Raw genomic sequence first — 16,348 nt, forward strand, 5'->3', positions numbered from 1 at the left:
ACATGCACACTGTTTTCCCTGGTCAAGGCCTGCTTAAACCACCAATACTAGCTCTTCTATTCCCTCTGACAAACAAACAATGAAAGACAAAAGCAAACAATTTAAGCACTCTGGGTCAAATTTTGGGTTGCCTGGTCTGAGCAGCTTTGAAGTATAGAGAGTAAACAAAGCCAAAATAGCAGAAATTGGAGGCTCACTTTCACCATTTATTGACATACAGTCTAAAAAATAGTGAGTATCTGGCAGACAAATGGTTGGCACCTAAAGGGAAGTTTCATGCTATATCTGGATCATACTGTTCAAAAACTGCAGCATGAATATCATGGAGAAACACCATAAAGCGGTACTGGTTCCTTCTGCATTAAGCTCTGCTATAGTGTCTCCAAGGAAGACAGTAGTGTCAGATGTAATCAGTACACCTGGGAAATTGTATTCATCTCACATGTTTGGCCAGAACAGCAGCCTGTGCTAGTATCAGGGAGGAGGGATGTAAAAGATGACAGAGAGGGACAGATTGGGCAATGCAATGTGGTTACAGCTTCCCCTTCTTGGCAGGTGAAAGGACTCAGCGGTGTTCAAAAAGCTTGTAGAATTAGCCAAACAGCAGCTTGGAATCTCCTAATGGAGAAAAATATTAGCAGCTGCCAGTGAAATATCAGCGGAGTCCAGGAGCACAAACACCATCTCCCCTGCCTGGGGTGATCACACACACACACGCATGCTAGAGCAGAATGATTGCTCCAGCTGTGTAGGTTATAGACCCTCATTTTGACTGGTGCAAAAGGATGTGTTCAAAATCTCCCTGCACTAGCTTGGCTGAATTTGGCTCCTTGGTTTTTTGACTTCCCTTACAGTATTCTCAACTTTAATCTTATATTTGTGTTAGCTTTTGTATCTAAACCAACCATCTATCTCACAGAAGCCAGCAGGTATTTTATATGTAATTCTTACCAGAATACTTGCGCTCTCTTCCTTTGTGACTTCAGAGGTTCTCTAAGCCAAAACTGATTTGCTTCCCACTGTTTTTCTACTTTCATTAGAACATCGTGGCAGTGGGAGCTGGGTTTTGTGATGGCCTTCGCTGTGGTGATAATACCAAAGCTGCTGTTATTCGACTTGGCCTGATGGAGATGATTGCATTTGCAAAAATCTTTTGCAAGGGACAGGTGTCTATTGCCACTTTCCTGGAGAGTTGTGGAGTCGCTGATCTGATCACAACGTGTTATGGTGGCCGCAATCGAAGGGTAGCTGAAGCATTTGTTAAAACGGGGAAGGTATTGTACCAAGGCCTATCTTTCTCTCTGTGTGATGGCTAGAAATCTATGTCATAGGAGCGCTAGGTTCAGTGGTGATTTGTTAATATAATACTGTAATTATACTAGTCACATTGTATTCCGTTAACATAGTCTTGTTTCTCCTTTTGTCCTTGAGTGTGTTACTATAGAGACAGTGTTGCAAAGCTAGAATGAATGAGGCAGTTCCAAAGAGAAGGAGAACTGGAGGTAGAGAGTAGGGGAAAGAGGAAATTTACACACAAGCATGTAGGTAAATACTGCGATGAAAACTGTAGGCTGCTTTTGGAGGAAGTGTTAAGATCCTGCAATGACACTAGCCAGCTTCTCCCATCAAGTCTTCACACATCTTAACACTCACACTGAGTGACTGTTCATTTAAGATTTTAGTTCTACCACGGTCAGCTGGGCAAACTTTGGGAGCTGTCTCCCCATGCTGAAGCAGTGGGGTCATGCAGCAGAGGAGAAGACCCTTATCAGGGTTTAATAACCTTCTTATTCTTCATAATAATCTTCAAAATGGTTTCTTAGGTTAGTAAAAACCTTGTCATGATTAACCTATTTTTTAATTATTATTTATTTTTTTAAATACCGTTAAGTCCATTGAAGAACTGGAGCAAGAAATGCTAAATGGTCAGAAATTGCAGGGACCACAGACTTCAGCAGAAGTATATCGTATCCTGAAGCAGAAAGGAATGGTGGATAAGTAAGTAAGAGGATATGGGGCATTTCTTTTGTTTTGTTTTCCACTCCATTTTTTAACTCTTAGCTTTTTGATCATGCTGAGACTGTTTCCTGAACATAAAAGCAAAAAGGTAAAATGCTACGGTTTTCATAGCAGTTTGTTTGTTTTGTTTTGTTTTTTTCCAGGGGGGGGGGTGGGGGGAGGAGAATCCTGAGGAGCCCAGCTGGTTCCTCTCCTCTTTGGAGTTCCCATGAATGGAGTTTCATGGAGTCAGGAGTTGGTGGAAGAGTAAGCCACAGAGGCAGAATGTGGATGAGAGCATCGGGGCCATGAGTGCAAGTGTCTGAGGGGATATGGCCTAGGAAGCATAGTGCCATGTTTGATTTGTCTTTGCCTAGTTTTGACTTTTTTAATTTTTTCCCAGAATAATCTTGAGCTTCTCATAAGGGAAGTATTTAGTTTTTTGACAAATTTTGTAAGCCATTCCTGATGACTTGCCTAGAATAATTGTCCTGGTGACTATTGTTCTATTAATTGCTGCTGGTTATAATTCAGAAATTCAGATTTGTGGCTACTAACAGAGTAAAAATAAAGACAAAATTGGTATCTTTCTGAAATTGGCACAGTGGGTGGGAGGGATACTTCTGAATTCAGGGCCTGGTCCTGTGAGGTGCTGAGCATCTTTCATGGTCTTGCTAAGTGCCCTCACCTCCCACCAATTTCCTTAGGAGTTGATAGTATAGCACCTTGCAGGGTCGGGCCATGGGGGAAAAACTGCATCAGTTTAGCAATGCTTGGTCCAGGTTATAGTCTCTGGAATGTATATCCTGTTGACCCTAGTCAATCAACCATGCTATGTTTCTGCATCGGCTGTTTGGCCACTGATTTGTACACCTGAATAGTGCTTATTCCAAATCACTTAAATGAAACTGCATACAAAAATTGTAAGATATGTCTAAAGGATGGCAGCTCAGTGCTTATACACCTTGACAAATCAAAAAGGAAAATACAGCATTTGGTATATTGGTTTTTGGTGTTTGCTAGATGACAGAGGAACTGAAAACTTCTGAGGCAAAATTCCACCATTTAATCCATATTCACAACTACCCCAATGGCTGCCTGCAAAACTGGTTGGTGTACTTCTGGTGCAATGTTAGGGCCTCAGTTTCAGGTTCTCTTATGTACATGATGCATTGGTTCTCACTGGTAAGTTATTGGAATGCAATGAAGAGTGAACTCCTGATGCAAAAGGAAAATATCTTATCTGCATAAGATTATAACTCTCACAGCAAGGCTGATAAGGGAATAGTTTGTCAGGCCTGATGTATCTTCTTGTTAGTTTTATATATAACTTTAAACATATAAACAGGCATTTACTTAAGGTCTGTGTTAACTCACAATATTGCAGAACTGTAAACAAACAATAAACTAAAATATAAAGCTGAGCTTCTTAATAAACTCTGTAAACAGAAAGACCACCCAGTACCTTTCTTACTGGTAAAATTTCTTGCTTATCTCCAAGGAAAGAGAGCCTTGTTACTAAAATTCAGTTTAACTGACCAGCTGTATGTAGTGGCTGCTTTCATCTCCTAGAAGGGTCAGAAGCGTAGATGTTAGCTTAGATATTCTGGTTCTCTTTCCTTTGTGACTCCTAGCTTGTGGTAAACTAGAATCATCTAACTTAGTATTTCCTGGTACAAAACAAAGCAGGTTGTCCTGATGTCATTTATTCAAGAGATTCTGCATGTGCTTGATTCCTAAAGCCATGTGTAGTCTGTGTTTAGTAAGACTTGGAATGTGTTTTCTTCCTCTCTTCCTTTTTTGGATGAGGCAAAATCACAAAAATGAACAGTTTCGTCTGTTGATTGGCAGTCCCTTCTAAAAATTATTTTGGGCAGTTTTTAAAGTACATTTTTTTTCATGCACCATCTGCTTTTCAGTGGTTTAGGACTTGCTCTAAAAATAAGGCACATAAGTCCTATCTCTGCAACGTATGCACAATTAAACTGGTTGGGGGAAAAAAGATGTTTAGAACAATTGCTTTCAATACTTACTATTTGTAATGCTCTCTTAGACATCTTCAGATAACTCTTTATTTTTTTTTATTTTTCTGCTTTTCCATTTTGCAAGCACAGAGCTGAACACAGCAGTTTTTTTTAATCCAGATGACCTGAAGTGGCTATTGTTTACTTTTCTGCTTTTGTCCTCATCCTAAAGTGTAATTTTAAAACTCATGCACATTTTTACTGGATGCATTCTTGGACACACCTTGTGTGTAAAATAGTCAGTATTTGTGGATTGTGTCAGTTAGTGAAGTTATTTCCAGCTTGTTACTACACAGACCCCCTTCTCATTCCCACTGTTGCACCTATTGGATGCTGAATGATCCTTTTTTAAGGGCATTGCTTTTTAATCTAGCCTTCAAACAGTTGCTTAAAAACTGTGTAGTACACTCTGGTGCTTTTTAAAAAAAAAAAAAATTAAAACATAGGGTTGAAAGGCTAGTAAGGGTAGAATTTAGGCCCCAATCCTGCAACCTTATATGCAGATGCATAGATCTTTGTCATATGGAGACATGTAGAAGTCAATGATACTCAACAGAGTTGCACTTAGCAGGATCAGCATGTATATTTACAGTGTAAGTTGGCTATAGAACCTTCATTTGAAAGGTAGTTGCAGAACTAACCCCTTTAATGTTCCAAGATGCACATTTCACATGTAGTATATACATGCTGTTCCTGCCTGTAGTGTTGTCGTCACCATTAGCTTAAGCATTGTCATTTTTTCAGTAAAGTGCTTCTGAATTGTGCTCACAGAAATATTTTCTGTGGAGAACAATAAGTTGGTATTAAAATGTTGATTTAAGACGGGACCATTGTCTCAAACAAGTAACTTCTCTGAACATCCTGATAACCAGCAATGCAATAGCTGTACCAGTGTGAAGCATACTTTTGTTTCATGAAAGTACAGTATGTCTTGTTCCAATCTCTAGTAATGGTCACACAGTGATGTCAATTTTAGGCCTAAAATATAAGATTTTATATTTTAAAACAAAAATCCCCTAAGGCCGACGACAACTTTTTTTTAAATTCCTACAAAAAGTTTTCGATTGATTTTACATGTTGCATTGTGGTGCTTGCAACTTAAACACTGCAGCCTTTGTTTGAGATCTAGAAAGTGAAATTGACTAGGTCTGTTTTCATTGTCCACACTGAATATAAAAATAAAAACAAAGAATTTTTAAAAATCTAAAATGTATTTAATAGTCTTTAACGTCAGTAAAACACACATGGAAGTTTTATTTTTGAAAACATGGCCAACTTAAAAATAAATTAAATTAAATAAAAAGTCAGGCTCCTATTTATTTTAAGCATCCTAAAACCCATACTTAACTTTAGACTTACATTTCGAAAATTTTGGTCTATGATTTTTATTTGATGGGATCTCTTAAAAATTGTGATAGCCTAATTTTTTTTATTTTTTTTTTTAAACTTGATCATTATTCAGAAAGGTTGATGATCTTTTCTGTTTGTAGCTGAGTGTGTGATAAGATAATTGCGAAAAGGATAGTGGTAAGAATTTGTTTTAATTTGTGAAATAAGTGAACTGCCAAGTTATGCATAACAATGTTGCAGGATCCAGTATGGTTTGATAATGATTAGGCTTTTGAGGGCCTGACGTATTTCAAAAATGTATGTAGGTATTGTATATAGTCTACACTCATCACCATGGCGTGAGTGCCTTGTAAATTCTAAAAGAAACACACAGATTCTCAGGTGCTCTCTTCTCTACCTAACAAGACATTATAGAATAATCTTATGTTGCTTGTTACTTTTTTTCTTTTCTTTGCTAGGTTTCCACTGTTCACTGCCGTATATCAAATCTGCTATGAAGGGAAACCTGTCCAAGAGATGATATCTTGTCTTCAGAGTCATCCAGAGCATATGTAAAATGAATTGTGCAATTATACTAATGCAGCTTTCGCCTTTCAAATTCATATTTGGGTTCAAGTGGATGTAAACATTAGGCAACCATTTGAGTGTGTATGAATTTCTGTAGCTTTTTTGACACAATTTTTAAATGGTAATGTCGTGTCGGATTGGTGGCTGTCATTTTACTAGCTAAAAAGCAGATGTTTTAAAATATACAATGCAAAACTTGCACTAATATATATATATATATATGCATCTATTTGTGTTTCTATAGTACAAGCCATGAACAACATTTAGTAATCTTTAATGAGAGAGGAATTTCAGAATGAAAGACCCAATCCAGTGCACACTAGAAACAATGGAAAGAATCCTATTGGCTTCAGTGGGAATTGGATTGGGCCTCGATAGCCTCAAAAGCGTAAGCTGTGTCTGCTAGAACTTGATTTTACTCTGTAATACACATCAAGACTTTTTACGTTTGCGTGCTTTTTGGCAATAGTTACTTTAGGCAATATTATGAAAAGCTAGTTGTAGCAGTTATTCAAGGAGGGAGAAGGGGAATGGCATTTTAAGTAACTGCATTTAACAATATCATATGATTTTTAGACAGTCTCAAAATATCAGACTAGTTCAAATCAATTTTAAAGGATATTTAATCTTTTAAGTATAACATATTTTAAAAGGGTACATTATCTCCCCCTCCATTTTTTTATCCCCTTCTGCTTTCAGTTTTGTATTTCTCTCTTTCTCTTGCTGTTCTCGAATTCTATTAGGAAGGACAAGCAGGAGGATTTTACCAGCACAGACTCTAGCATAGGGGCCCTGTGGTTCATCCATGTGCTGTGATTCCATTTATTTTATTTTAGGCCCATTCTTGTGGTAGCCACTGTCCAAAACTGTTACACTCTTCTAGCTTAACCTTCAGCTGCATACCACACATTGAGGGAATTCCCAGTACTTCAAGTCTGTGTTGTCTGTTGTCAAATGAATTGTACTCCTTCATGCTAACTGCATTCATTTCAGTGCCTACCAGTGCCTGATGTATCAACTGGTCTCTTTTGACTCGATCCAAATTTTACTGAAGTAAATGAAAAAGTTCCAATTCTTTAATTTGAAAGACTTCTGTGGGGATTGGATCAAGCCCTTTCTGACGAATCTGCCTGGAAGCTTCTCAGAGTCCATGCTGCCTCTCTCTGCTCCCCTTAAGGAAGGAGAGACTGAGAAGTTATGAAGGAGGTTAGTTTGAGTGCTTCTGTTGCACAACTCTTGGGGTACTGCTGGAATATCCCTTTTAGGAGCATTTTGAGGCAAGATGCGGGGATGGATGGATCTTTCTGTCTTATAATTTTATTTTATTTAAAAGAAAAAAATAAATCTAGCCTTAAGGAACAGGCATATGGGTAGGCACATGAAGGGACAACCCATAGTTGAGACCTGGGGAATAAGGTTTGTCTAGAGACTGATAGAGGTCAGCACAGACCTAATAAGAGAAGTCTCTTGCTATTTGGAATACACACTCCTAATCCCTGAGCAAGATAGGGATTGATTACTACTTGCTGTTACCAGCTGTGTTGTTTACAGACCAAGAGCTTTGAGCATGAAGCCTTTATGAAGCTTTAAGATGTCAAGGTATAGGCCTAGGAGCAGCAGTCACCCTTGCTTAAAGTGCATTATATAGCTTTGGATATTTTTTACTCTGAAATAAGAAAGAGCAGTAATGTAGCTTCATGTAAACAGAAAAATATTTCAGAACGGGCTGGTATTTTGCATATGCCAAACCAACCATTATGTTTTAAATTATTTTTAGAAGATCATGTGAATGTCTACAAATATGCAGGGCTATAAAAGATCATTTTATTGGGAATGTTTTGTCTTGTTTTTCTGAACATGGTGCTGATTAATGGAAAGGGTTAGGAGTGAGTTTGAAATGTATGGAGCAGTGGGATTTTGAGAATTAAAATCTGATAGAACTGGTCTGTGAGAAATTGTTTGTGCTCAGACCATTTAAAGGACATTTTAGTAGTTGTAAATGATACATTAACGCACACATGAACCATACACTCCCCATTACAGCATTAATCGCAGTGGGTTTGCTTATGTTAAATTATACTTTTAAAAAACACCAAATTGGGTGGATTTGCCATTGTATTTTATTTTTACATATAGTATGTAGAATAATACAATTTTGTAAGATACATAAAGGGCTATATAAGCTAAGTGGTGAATTATATGTACTGTAGCATGGGGTTTTTATTATTTGTTTATTCTCATGCTCTTTCCTCCATAAAGGAGTTCTCTATGATGTCCTTTATGTAAACTCAGTCAGAGGGAGCCAGAGGGAGGTTTCATTTTCTCAAATCTACAATCAACTCATTTTCTCCCTCCCCCCCCAATGCAAAACTTCTGTAATTAAGGAATTTATCTTGTTTTCATTTCTGTAGATATTCCACCATTTCTACTTTTTTGTTGTTGTTGCTTGAAACTTTTGGCTTGGCATTATTTTTTTCATTAATATTTACCACTAATTGTGATACTGTGATATAAATATCGGCACTAAAGGCTAAGGGCCTACTCCTGTGAACACCCTTTTGCTTGCTACTGGGCATAGTCCCATTGAAGCAATTCTGCCTAGTAATAATTTTTTTCAGGATCATCAGGTCCTAAATTTTTATCTTTCTTGACTAATTTATTAACAAAAATCACTAAGGGAACTGCATTCAGTTTTCTAATAGTACCTAACTAGCCCATTACACATCTACTGTATTGTTTAAGGATTGAAAATGGATACCCCTTTGAAAGCTTAGTACAATAAATGTTTTGTCTTGGAATCACTTGTTTTTAGTGTTCATTTTTTATCACCATGCTTTCTTTCTCTTGTTGACACTAAAGATATAATCAGGATAGATATCTGAGACTACCATACAAGGGGCTAGAGTAGTTTACTAATTGTCATATAAGCATCAGTGTTTTCATTTATAAATTGTTTTGCTAGCACAGTCTCGAGTCGGGCCAATGAAATAAAACAAGATGTTCTCTATGGTATGAACTGCATTATTGTCTTTAGTTCATATAATTACCGTGTCATCCACTAGAGGTCGCTGCTGCACAAAGTTCTACATGGTCTGCTGTAGATGGCATGTTTTCTCTTTAACATTTCCTTGGAGCTCTTCAGTGCCTTGTGCAAATAAATTCTCCGTTTTGTTGTTTGAGATTGAGGAGATGCACAAGTTCACCCCCATCTCATGCAGCACAGAATGGATGAATCTACTGGAGGGGAAAGGGGAAGCTTGCCAAAATAATTGACATCCCACTAAAACAGCTAAGGCCTCTACATGCAAACACTGCTCAGCTGATGCCTTCTCACCATAACATGTTAGGCCCAGGACAGCATGTGACAATCCTTTGCAGGGTGGGAAAAAAAAATCTATTAGAATTGATTCTGATCCTGTCCTCATTAACTGCTGCACAGTTAGTGAACTTTCTTCCCCAGTTGGAGATGGCTCACTTACAGGCGGGGGGGAAATGGCAGCATGGCTCCTAATGAAGTTGTACTCACCCGTGTGATGAGAGGGGAGTAGTGGGCACAGGGTCTTTCCTTGATGGCTACGTCTAGACTACCTGCCGTATCGGCGGGTTAAAATCGATTGCTCGGGGATCGATAGATGTGATATATCGATCCCCGAGCGCGCTTATATCGATTCCGGAACTCCACTAACCCCAACGGAGTTGCAGAATCGACATGCGGAGCCGCGGACATTGATCCCGCGTGGTGAGGACGGGTGAGTAATCCGATCTTAGATATTCGACTTCAGCTACGTTATTCACATAGCTGAAGTTGCGTATCTAAGATCGATTTCCCCTCATAGTGTAGACCAGCCCGATCTCTGGACAGCTGTGTGATGCATTGGCCCACAAACCTTGAAAATTCTTTTGTCACTTGATAGGATGAGTCAGGAACTAAACCTTATCACTTCATAGAATTTCCTACTTATTGTTGCTCCGCCCCCACCTCCGTGAGTTTTCTGAAGAGGAAGATCCAGCCTCACAGTGACAGTTTACACCGTGATGAATGGAAACACTGGGATTAACAGGAATGTAGGTTTCTTCAGCAAACAATATAATAGCTCAATCTTATAGCTCCTGTTATCCATAGATCTCAGAGCACTTGACAAAGGAGATCTGTATCATTAGCCCCATTTTAGAAATGGGGGAGGGGGAGAAGCTGAGGAACAGAGGGGAAGTGATTTTCCCACAGTCACCAGGAGGCCAGTGGCAGAGCTGAAATTGAACCCTGGTCTCCTAAATCTTTCTCCTAAACTCTATCCACTGGGCCCCATTGCTGCAAAGCCATTGGCCATTTTGTGGTAAACAATGCTCAGCTAGCTTTGTAATCAACGGGTCAGAATGATGTGGCTACTTTTTTTTGTTTTTTGAAAGGCTGCCTGAGACTAATTGGTTCTACCAATCTCCGTATGTCCAGGAAGTGTAATCCAAGTACAGTGGGCTTTCTAATTACAAGGAGGTTGGATGCATAGGAAGGCAGAAACCACAGCAGAAAATTAGACTGATAAATATATTTTTCTATAAATGTCATCGTCCTATGGTTGGTGGCTAATGGGGTGGTTGTTTCTTGTTTTATCAGCCCTTGTAAATCAGTTCAGGAACTTTTTATTTGTCTCAGCGTAAATAATTTGGGTGCTGAATCAAGGACCTGAAACATGCCAACCAAATTACAGCTCTAAAATTCATGCAGATGCCGAATGTGACAAATGAAACAGCTGCCTCAGTTTTCCTGTTCTGCTGCTTGTTCATAGCGTTCCCATCTTTGCATAAATAAATAATTCCCACCTTGGATTTTATTTCAAGTTGGCAATCATGAACCAAGTCAGTAGGCATTGCAGTTTGTCTTTAATGGAAAATAAAAAACATTCTCCCCAACATATAAACTTTTTTTTTTTTTTTTTGTTGGAAGACATTGAAAAATTACCTTTCTTGGCTTGTCTTCTGACCACCATCTATTTCATTTCTCATGCAGTTTGCCATTAACTGATGGACTATATGAAATGTGAGAATAAAAAGATAACATTTCTATTTTGAATAATGTATGGGATGAGCATTTGCCTTCACTTCCACAAAAAGCAAATGAAAGGTTGCATAGTCTAGAAATCAGATGACTGGACTCTTGAGTTCTATTCCTGTTCTTCATTCTGTTGCTGTCAGACCCTGAACAAGCCTTTAAACTCTCTGTTTTGGTTGGCCTAAATCTGCTCTTTAAGTCAATTCTAAAACTTCTATAGATTTCAATGGGAGCACAGTTAGTCCAATCCTGAGCACGTTTGAAATTCTTACTTTAACATCTTTGTGCCCATTTCTAAAAGCAGGGATAATACCTACTTAAGAGGAGTGGCATTCAAATTACTTGTAAAAGCATTCTGAGCTGCACAGGTGGTGTACAAATATGAGTTTGTACTTCGTGTTTTATATACATAAATGACTAGAAACAATAAATTGTTGGTTTGAGTTGTGTATTCTAGCTATAAACAGTTCTTTCAATGTAGTAGTTTGTTTGGTATAACTTCTGTCCTGAATAAAACATGTCTTAAAACCAACTCCTGATACAATCCACAACCAACAACAGTTATGGAAGGGAATATTTTTAATATTTTTGGGGGGTGGTTGTGCATTCTAAATTCATTGTTCAAGACACTGATTCACTGTATTTTAGCTGTTACTGAATGTGAATAGCCTGTGGTCAGACATATAAGTTTCAAATTCCAATCATCACCTTTTCATTATAGCCCAATTTAAATTCCTTGGTTTTAGTCATGCTAGTCTTTTTAAACATGGGTGTTTCCATTTCCTGTGATCACTATAGAATCGTTTAGAATCCTCCACTGCTCTTCTTTAAAGCAACTCCAACCTAGCTCCATTTTTACATACCAGGTGCTTGTGTGTGCTATTTTTACATGGGTAGTTTTGCACACTGTTGCTTGTGAATGAATATCTTTAAGATAAAGTCTTTTTTCTGTATACAGCTTTGTCAGTAAACCCTTGATAATATACATATGCAAATAATTTGCACAAGAAATTATATAGTTTGTGCTCATAAGTGAGTGTGCCCAAGTTTTGAGTAGTCACAGGCCAGCATGAGGGCCCCTGTCTTTAACTGCTAGCAATATTAATATTAGCAATATTGTAAAAGTTCATTTAAAGTTTTTCACATTTCTTCAGGGGCAAAGCCACCGTGCACAATCCCCACTCAAGAACCATCCTTCATTCTCTCCCAGTAACCCACAGTCTTCCCACCACCTTATTTGGGAGTGTTGCTACTATTATAGGTGGAAATAGGTAATTGTCATGCCAACTCCCTGCCTTCAACACGCACGCTCTCCCTACTGCCAAAGGTCTACACTACCCCACGTTCTCTTTTGGAAGCAAAATATATCAAGTCCAAGTAAAGATTCTCTCTGTTTTTTCTTTCTTTTTTTTTTTTTTTTTTAAGGGAGTTCATTACTGGGCTGTCTTACCTTTTCCTTAAATCTAGTTTTACAAAAGAAAAACAAACAACTGACAAAAAAGGTCAGATTTCCTCCTCTATCATGATGGCCCTAAGGCTTTCTGGGTGATAGATTGCTTCTTGAAGGTGCCTTTGTATTCTAGTGGCTTTAACAATATATCTGACATCACACAGTGAAAAGCTGGCAGGGTATCTCCTAAGAATAGTTGTTACATGACAATGGAACAGTTTACACATGTCTGAGATGCCTATTAAACATAAACAATTCACAGGTTCAGCTGCAAAAACAGTGGATTTTTAGAAAGTGTGGAAGGAACTAGAATGCAAGTCAGATCTAACTCAGACAAATAATTCTGACACTGTTTGCTATGGAAGCATCCAATAACATGCAGATATTTATAAGGCACTGGGCAAACATTAAAGTACAGACTCTAAATATGTAAATCCTCAGATCATAGCTCAGTCCTTCTTAACACCTTGTTTCCCAATGCAACCTGTTCATTTCCTCATTGAGCAATTTACTTCTTATGTTAAAGCCACATTATTTTACAAAGAAAGATTAAGCAATGTTTATTATTACATTTGATTTTAAGAGCTCATAGTACACAACTGGAAATATTGCAACAGACTGAGTCCAGAGTAGGCTATGTGCTATAGCAGTGGTTCTCAAACTTCAACAACCTGTGGACCCCCCTTTCGCTATAATGTCAGGTCTCGCAAACCCCCTCCTAAAAATGAATATTTCCAGGGATTTTCTCCTTTACTTGAGTATAAATTATCAAAACAGTGATCTTGGAAATATAAAATTTGTTATGACATGCTTATTGCACAGTATTTATTATTAATTCTTATTTATCATGACAGTATTTTTATTACATTATGAAAATGGCAACACTCTTCCAAGATCTCACTTTTGTAACTTGAATCAGTTTGAATAAGCATGTTATAAGACAAGGCTTCTATATTTCATCAAGGAGTATCAGATGTGAAACACCATGATGGTATTTAAGAAGCCAACTCAAAGAGTTCCTCCTACACAAGCAATGAGGTCTTGAGCAGTCCAGGCAAACAACGCACATTACAACAAAGCTTAAACTTGTTCTTCATAATAATTTTTAAAAACAACACTCACTGCCTATTTCATTTTAAAAACAGCAAAAGATATCCACCTCCCTTTCCATTTCTTATAAGGAGTCTTGAAGTTTAAATCTCAGTGTGATAGATATGCTTGCTTTGATCTGCTTAGCTCTTGGAAGTTCAAGGGCTCGGGACTGCTGGCCCTGTGCTGGCCAGGGTCCCTGGGGACAGCTCTGTCCGGCATTAGGGAATTTTTTCCTGAGAACCCCTGTAACATTTTATGAACCCCAGTCTGGGAACCACTGTGCTATAGGCATATAAATGGAGCCATCTTTGGATCCATCTTGTCTTCGAATGCCAGCCCAATTTTCAAACCCTATATTTGGACATTCTAATTGATACTTAGGTATAACAAATGTATTTGCATTTAGATTTCCTGTCAAAAAGAGAGACAAAGATGCCCACATTTTAAAACTGGGACTCACATCTGTTTTGCAGCTTTAATAATGATTCTCTGCTGTTTTGCGCAGTTTTTCTCAGCATCCTCAAGCTTAGTTATTGTAGCAATAAAATTGATTAATCTTTGCTTTGCTGTGCTGGTTTTTTTCTGTGTTGGGTTTCTTCAGCCTGAACTTTTTCCCACGCTGTGGCCTTCTATAGAGTAGCAACTGGTTTACTATCAGTGTCTAAATCTGTACAACTAAAAAGAGGTAGGCACATCAATATCCCCATGTGACTTATTATGTTGTCTCTGATTCACCTGGTAGGCATGGTAACAATGCAGAATCTAAGACCATCTGAAATTTGAATTCCCACTTTTGATCTGCATCCTTCTTCCATCTACATCTTCATTTTTCTCCCTCAGTATCAGAGCCACATTGTATTTGGCCCTGCACAACCATGTAGTAACAGAGAGTTCCTGCTGTGACATGTTTCTCATCCCTATAGGCAATCTCTGAATGTTAGGGTTTGAGACATGTTGGCAAATCAGTGTGAAGAAGGTTGAACTGCTTTTGCCCAGATTGTATCTGTAAGTAAATAGCACTTTAACTTCTGACATTTTTCACATGCACTAATCTCATTTATTTTAGGGTGACAGAGAAAATTCAGTATATTGCTTTTACTGGGGAGCGGTAAGAGAGTCTGAGTGAGTAAAAGAACATATACTAAAATGTGTGGACAAAAAGTGGTTGAAACTAGCCCCTTTTGGTTTGTGATCATGTGCTGCCTTGCAATAACAGCCTGGCCTGGATATGTTTTCTTCAAATCTCTACCAAAGGTAAAGGTACAAACAAAGGAGGTGGAGTTAATATGCATGTGAGAGGATTAATGAAAACTTTATAGACAAAAATGTAGTGAGATCAGAACTCTTTGGCTTATTTTTTTCCTTTGTGTCACAGTCCAAGTACTGGTGGGACCTCAAGTCAAAGCTAGGATGGTGTATTTGTGATTTAGCGGACAATACTCATCCCTAACACCCTCTGTCTATGCTAGCCTAAAATTTTCCACTGTTGTTACTCCACCAATGGCAGCCCTAGTGTAGACAAAGCACCAGCAATCATAGTTACTTAAACCACTGTGTGTCTGACCCAGTGATTAGAATGCTAGTGGCCACTAGTGCCTAATCCATGCTGATGCTCCTACTGTTGCTGCCACTGGTCAAGGTTGGATGGTAAGAATGTTTAGAAAAGGGACAGATTCCCTGATGTATTTCTGGCTCCTTTGGGCTTGTCCTCACTATGGGCTAAATTGGCATTGCTGCGATCGATGCACAGGAATCGATTTACCAGTCTGGTGAAGACACGATAAGTTGATGGGAGAGCACTCTGTACACAAACACGCTGTATTAGCGGAAGTGTTGTAAGCAAGACAAGAGAAGTAATTCTTCTATTCTACTCCATGCTGATTAGACCTCTACTGGAAAATTGTGTCCAGTTCTAGGCACCACATTTCAGGAAAGATATGGACAAATTGGTGAAAGTCTGGAGAAAATCAACAAAAATTATTAAAGGTCTAGAAAACATGATCTATGACCTATAAAGACTGAGGGGGGACATAACTGTTTTCAAGTACATAAAAAGTTGTTACAAGGAGTGGGGACAAAAATTATTCTTAATCTCTAAGAATAGGACAAGAAGCAATGGCCTAAATTGCAGCAAGGACAGTTTAGGCTGGACATTAGGAGAAACTTCCTAACTGTCAGGGTGGTGAAGCACTGGAATAAATTGCCTAGGGAGGTTGTGGAATCTCTGTAATTGAAGATTTTTAAGAGCAGGTTAGACAAACACCTGTCAGAGATAGTCTAGATAATACTTAGTCCTGCTGTGAGTGTAGGGGACTGGACTAGAGATGACCTCTCGAGGTCCCTTCCAGTCTTATGATTCTATGATTCACTGATATATGCCATCACGTGCCAGCAATGCCCCTCTGCTATGTACATTGGCCAAACTGGACAGTCTCTATGCAAAAGAATAAATGGACACAAATCTGACATCAGGAATCCTAACATTCAAAAACCAGTAGGAGAACACTTCAACCTCTCTGGCCATTCAGTAACAGATTTAAAGGTGGCAATTTTGCAACAGAAAAGCTTCAAAAACAGACTCCAACGAGAAACTGCTGAACTTAAATTGATATGCAAACTAGATACACTCAGTTTAGGCTTAAATAGAGACTGGGAATGGCTGAGCCATTCCACACATTGAATCTATTTCCCCATGTTAAGTATCCTCACAGCTTCTTGTCAAACTGTCTTAAATGGGCTATCTTGATTATCACTACAAAAGTTTTTTTCTCCTGCTAACAACGGTTCATCTTAATTAATTAGCCTCTTAAAGTTGGTTGG

The 16,348-nt window shown here is 38.4% G+C and overlaps 1 protein-coding gene across 2 annotated transcripts in view; it reads left to right on the top strand.

The window, feature by feature from the left end:
* GPD1L (glycerol-3-phosphate dehydrogenase 1 like) overlaps positions 1-16,348 on the top strand; it is a 41,938-nt gene that overhangs the window by 21,693 nt on the left and 3,897 nt on the right. The window contains exons 6-8 of one of the 2 annotated variants that reach the window (XM_030551012.1): positions 1,041-1,274; positions 1,892-1,998; positions 5,831-8,737. In XM_030551012.1, coding sequence (XP_030406872.1) covers positions 1,041-1,274; positions 1,892-1,998; positions 5,831-5,927 — 438 coding nt within the window. In that variant the 3' untranslated portion in view covers positions 5,928-8,737. Of the gene's footprint in view, positions 1-1,040; positions 1,275-1,891; positions 1,999-5,830; positions 8,738-16,348 lie in introns of those variants that run through there. The other variant, XM_030551010.1, reaches the window with a different exon arrangement.

Source organism: Gopherus evgoodei, chromosome 2, assembly GCF_007399415.2.
Source record: "Gopherus evgoodei ecotype Sinaloan lineage chromosome 2, rGopEvg1_v1.p, whole genome shotgun sequence".
Classification (NCBI taxonomy): domain Eukaryota; kingdom Metazoa; phylum Chordata; order Testudines; family Testudinidae; genus Gopherus; species Gopherus evgoodei.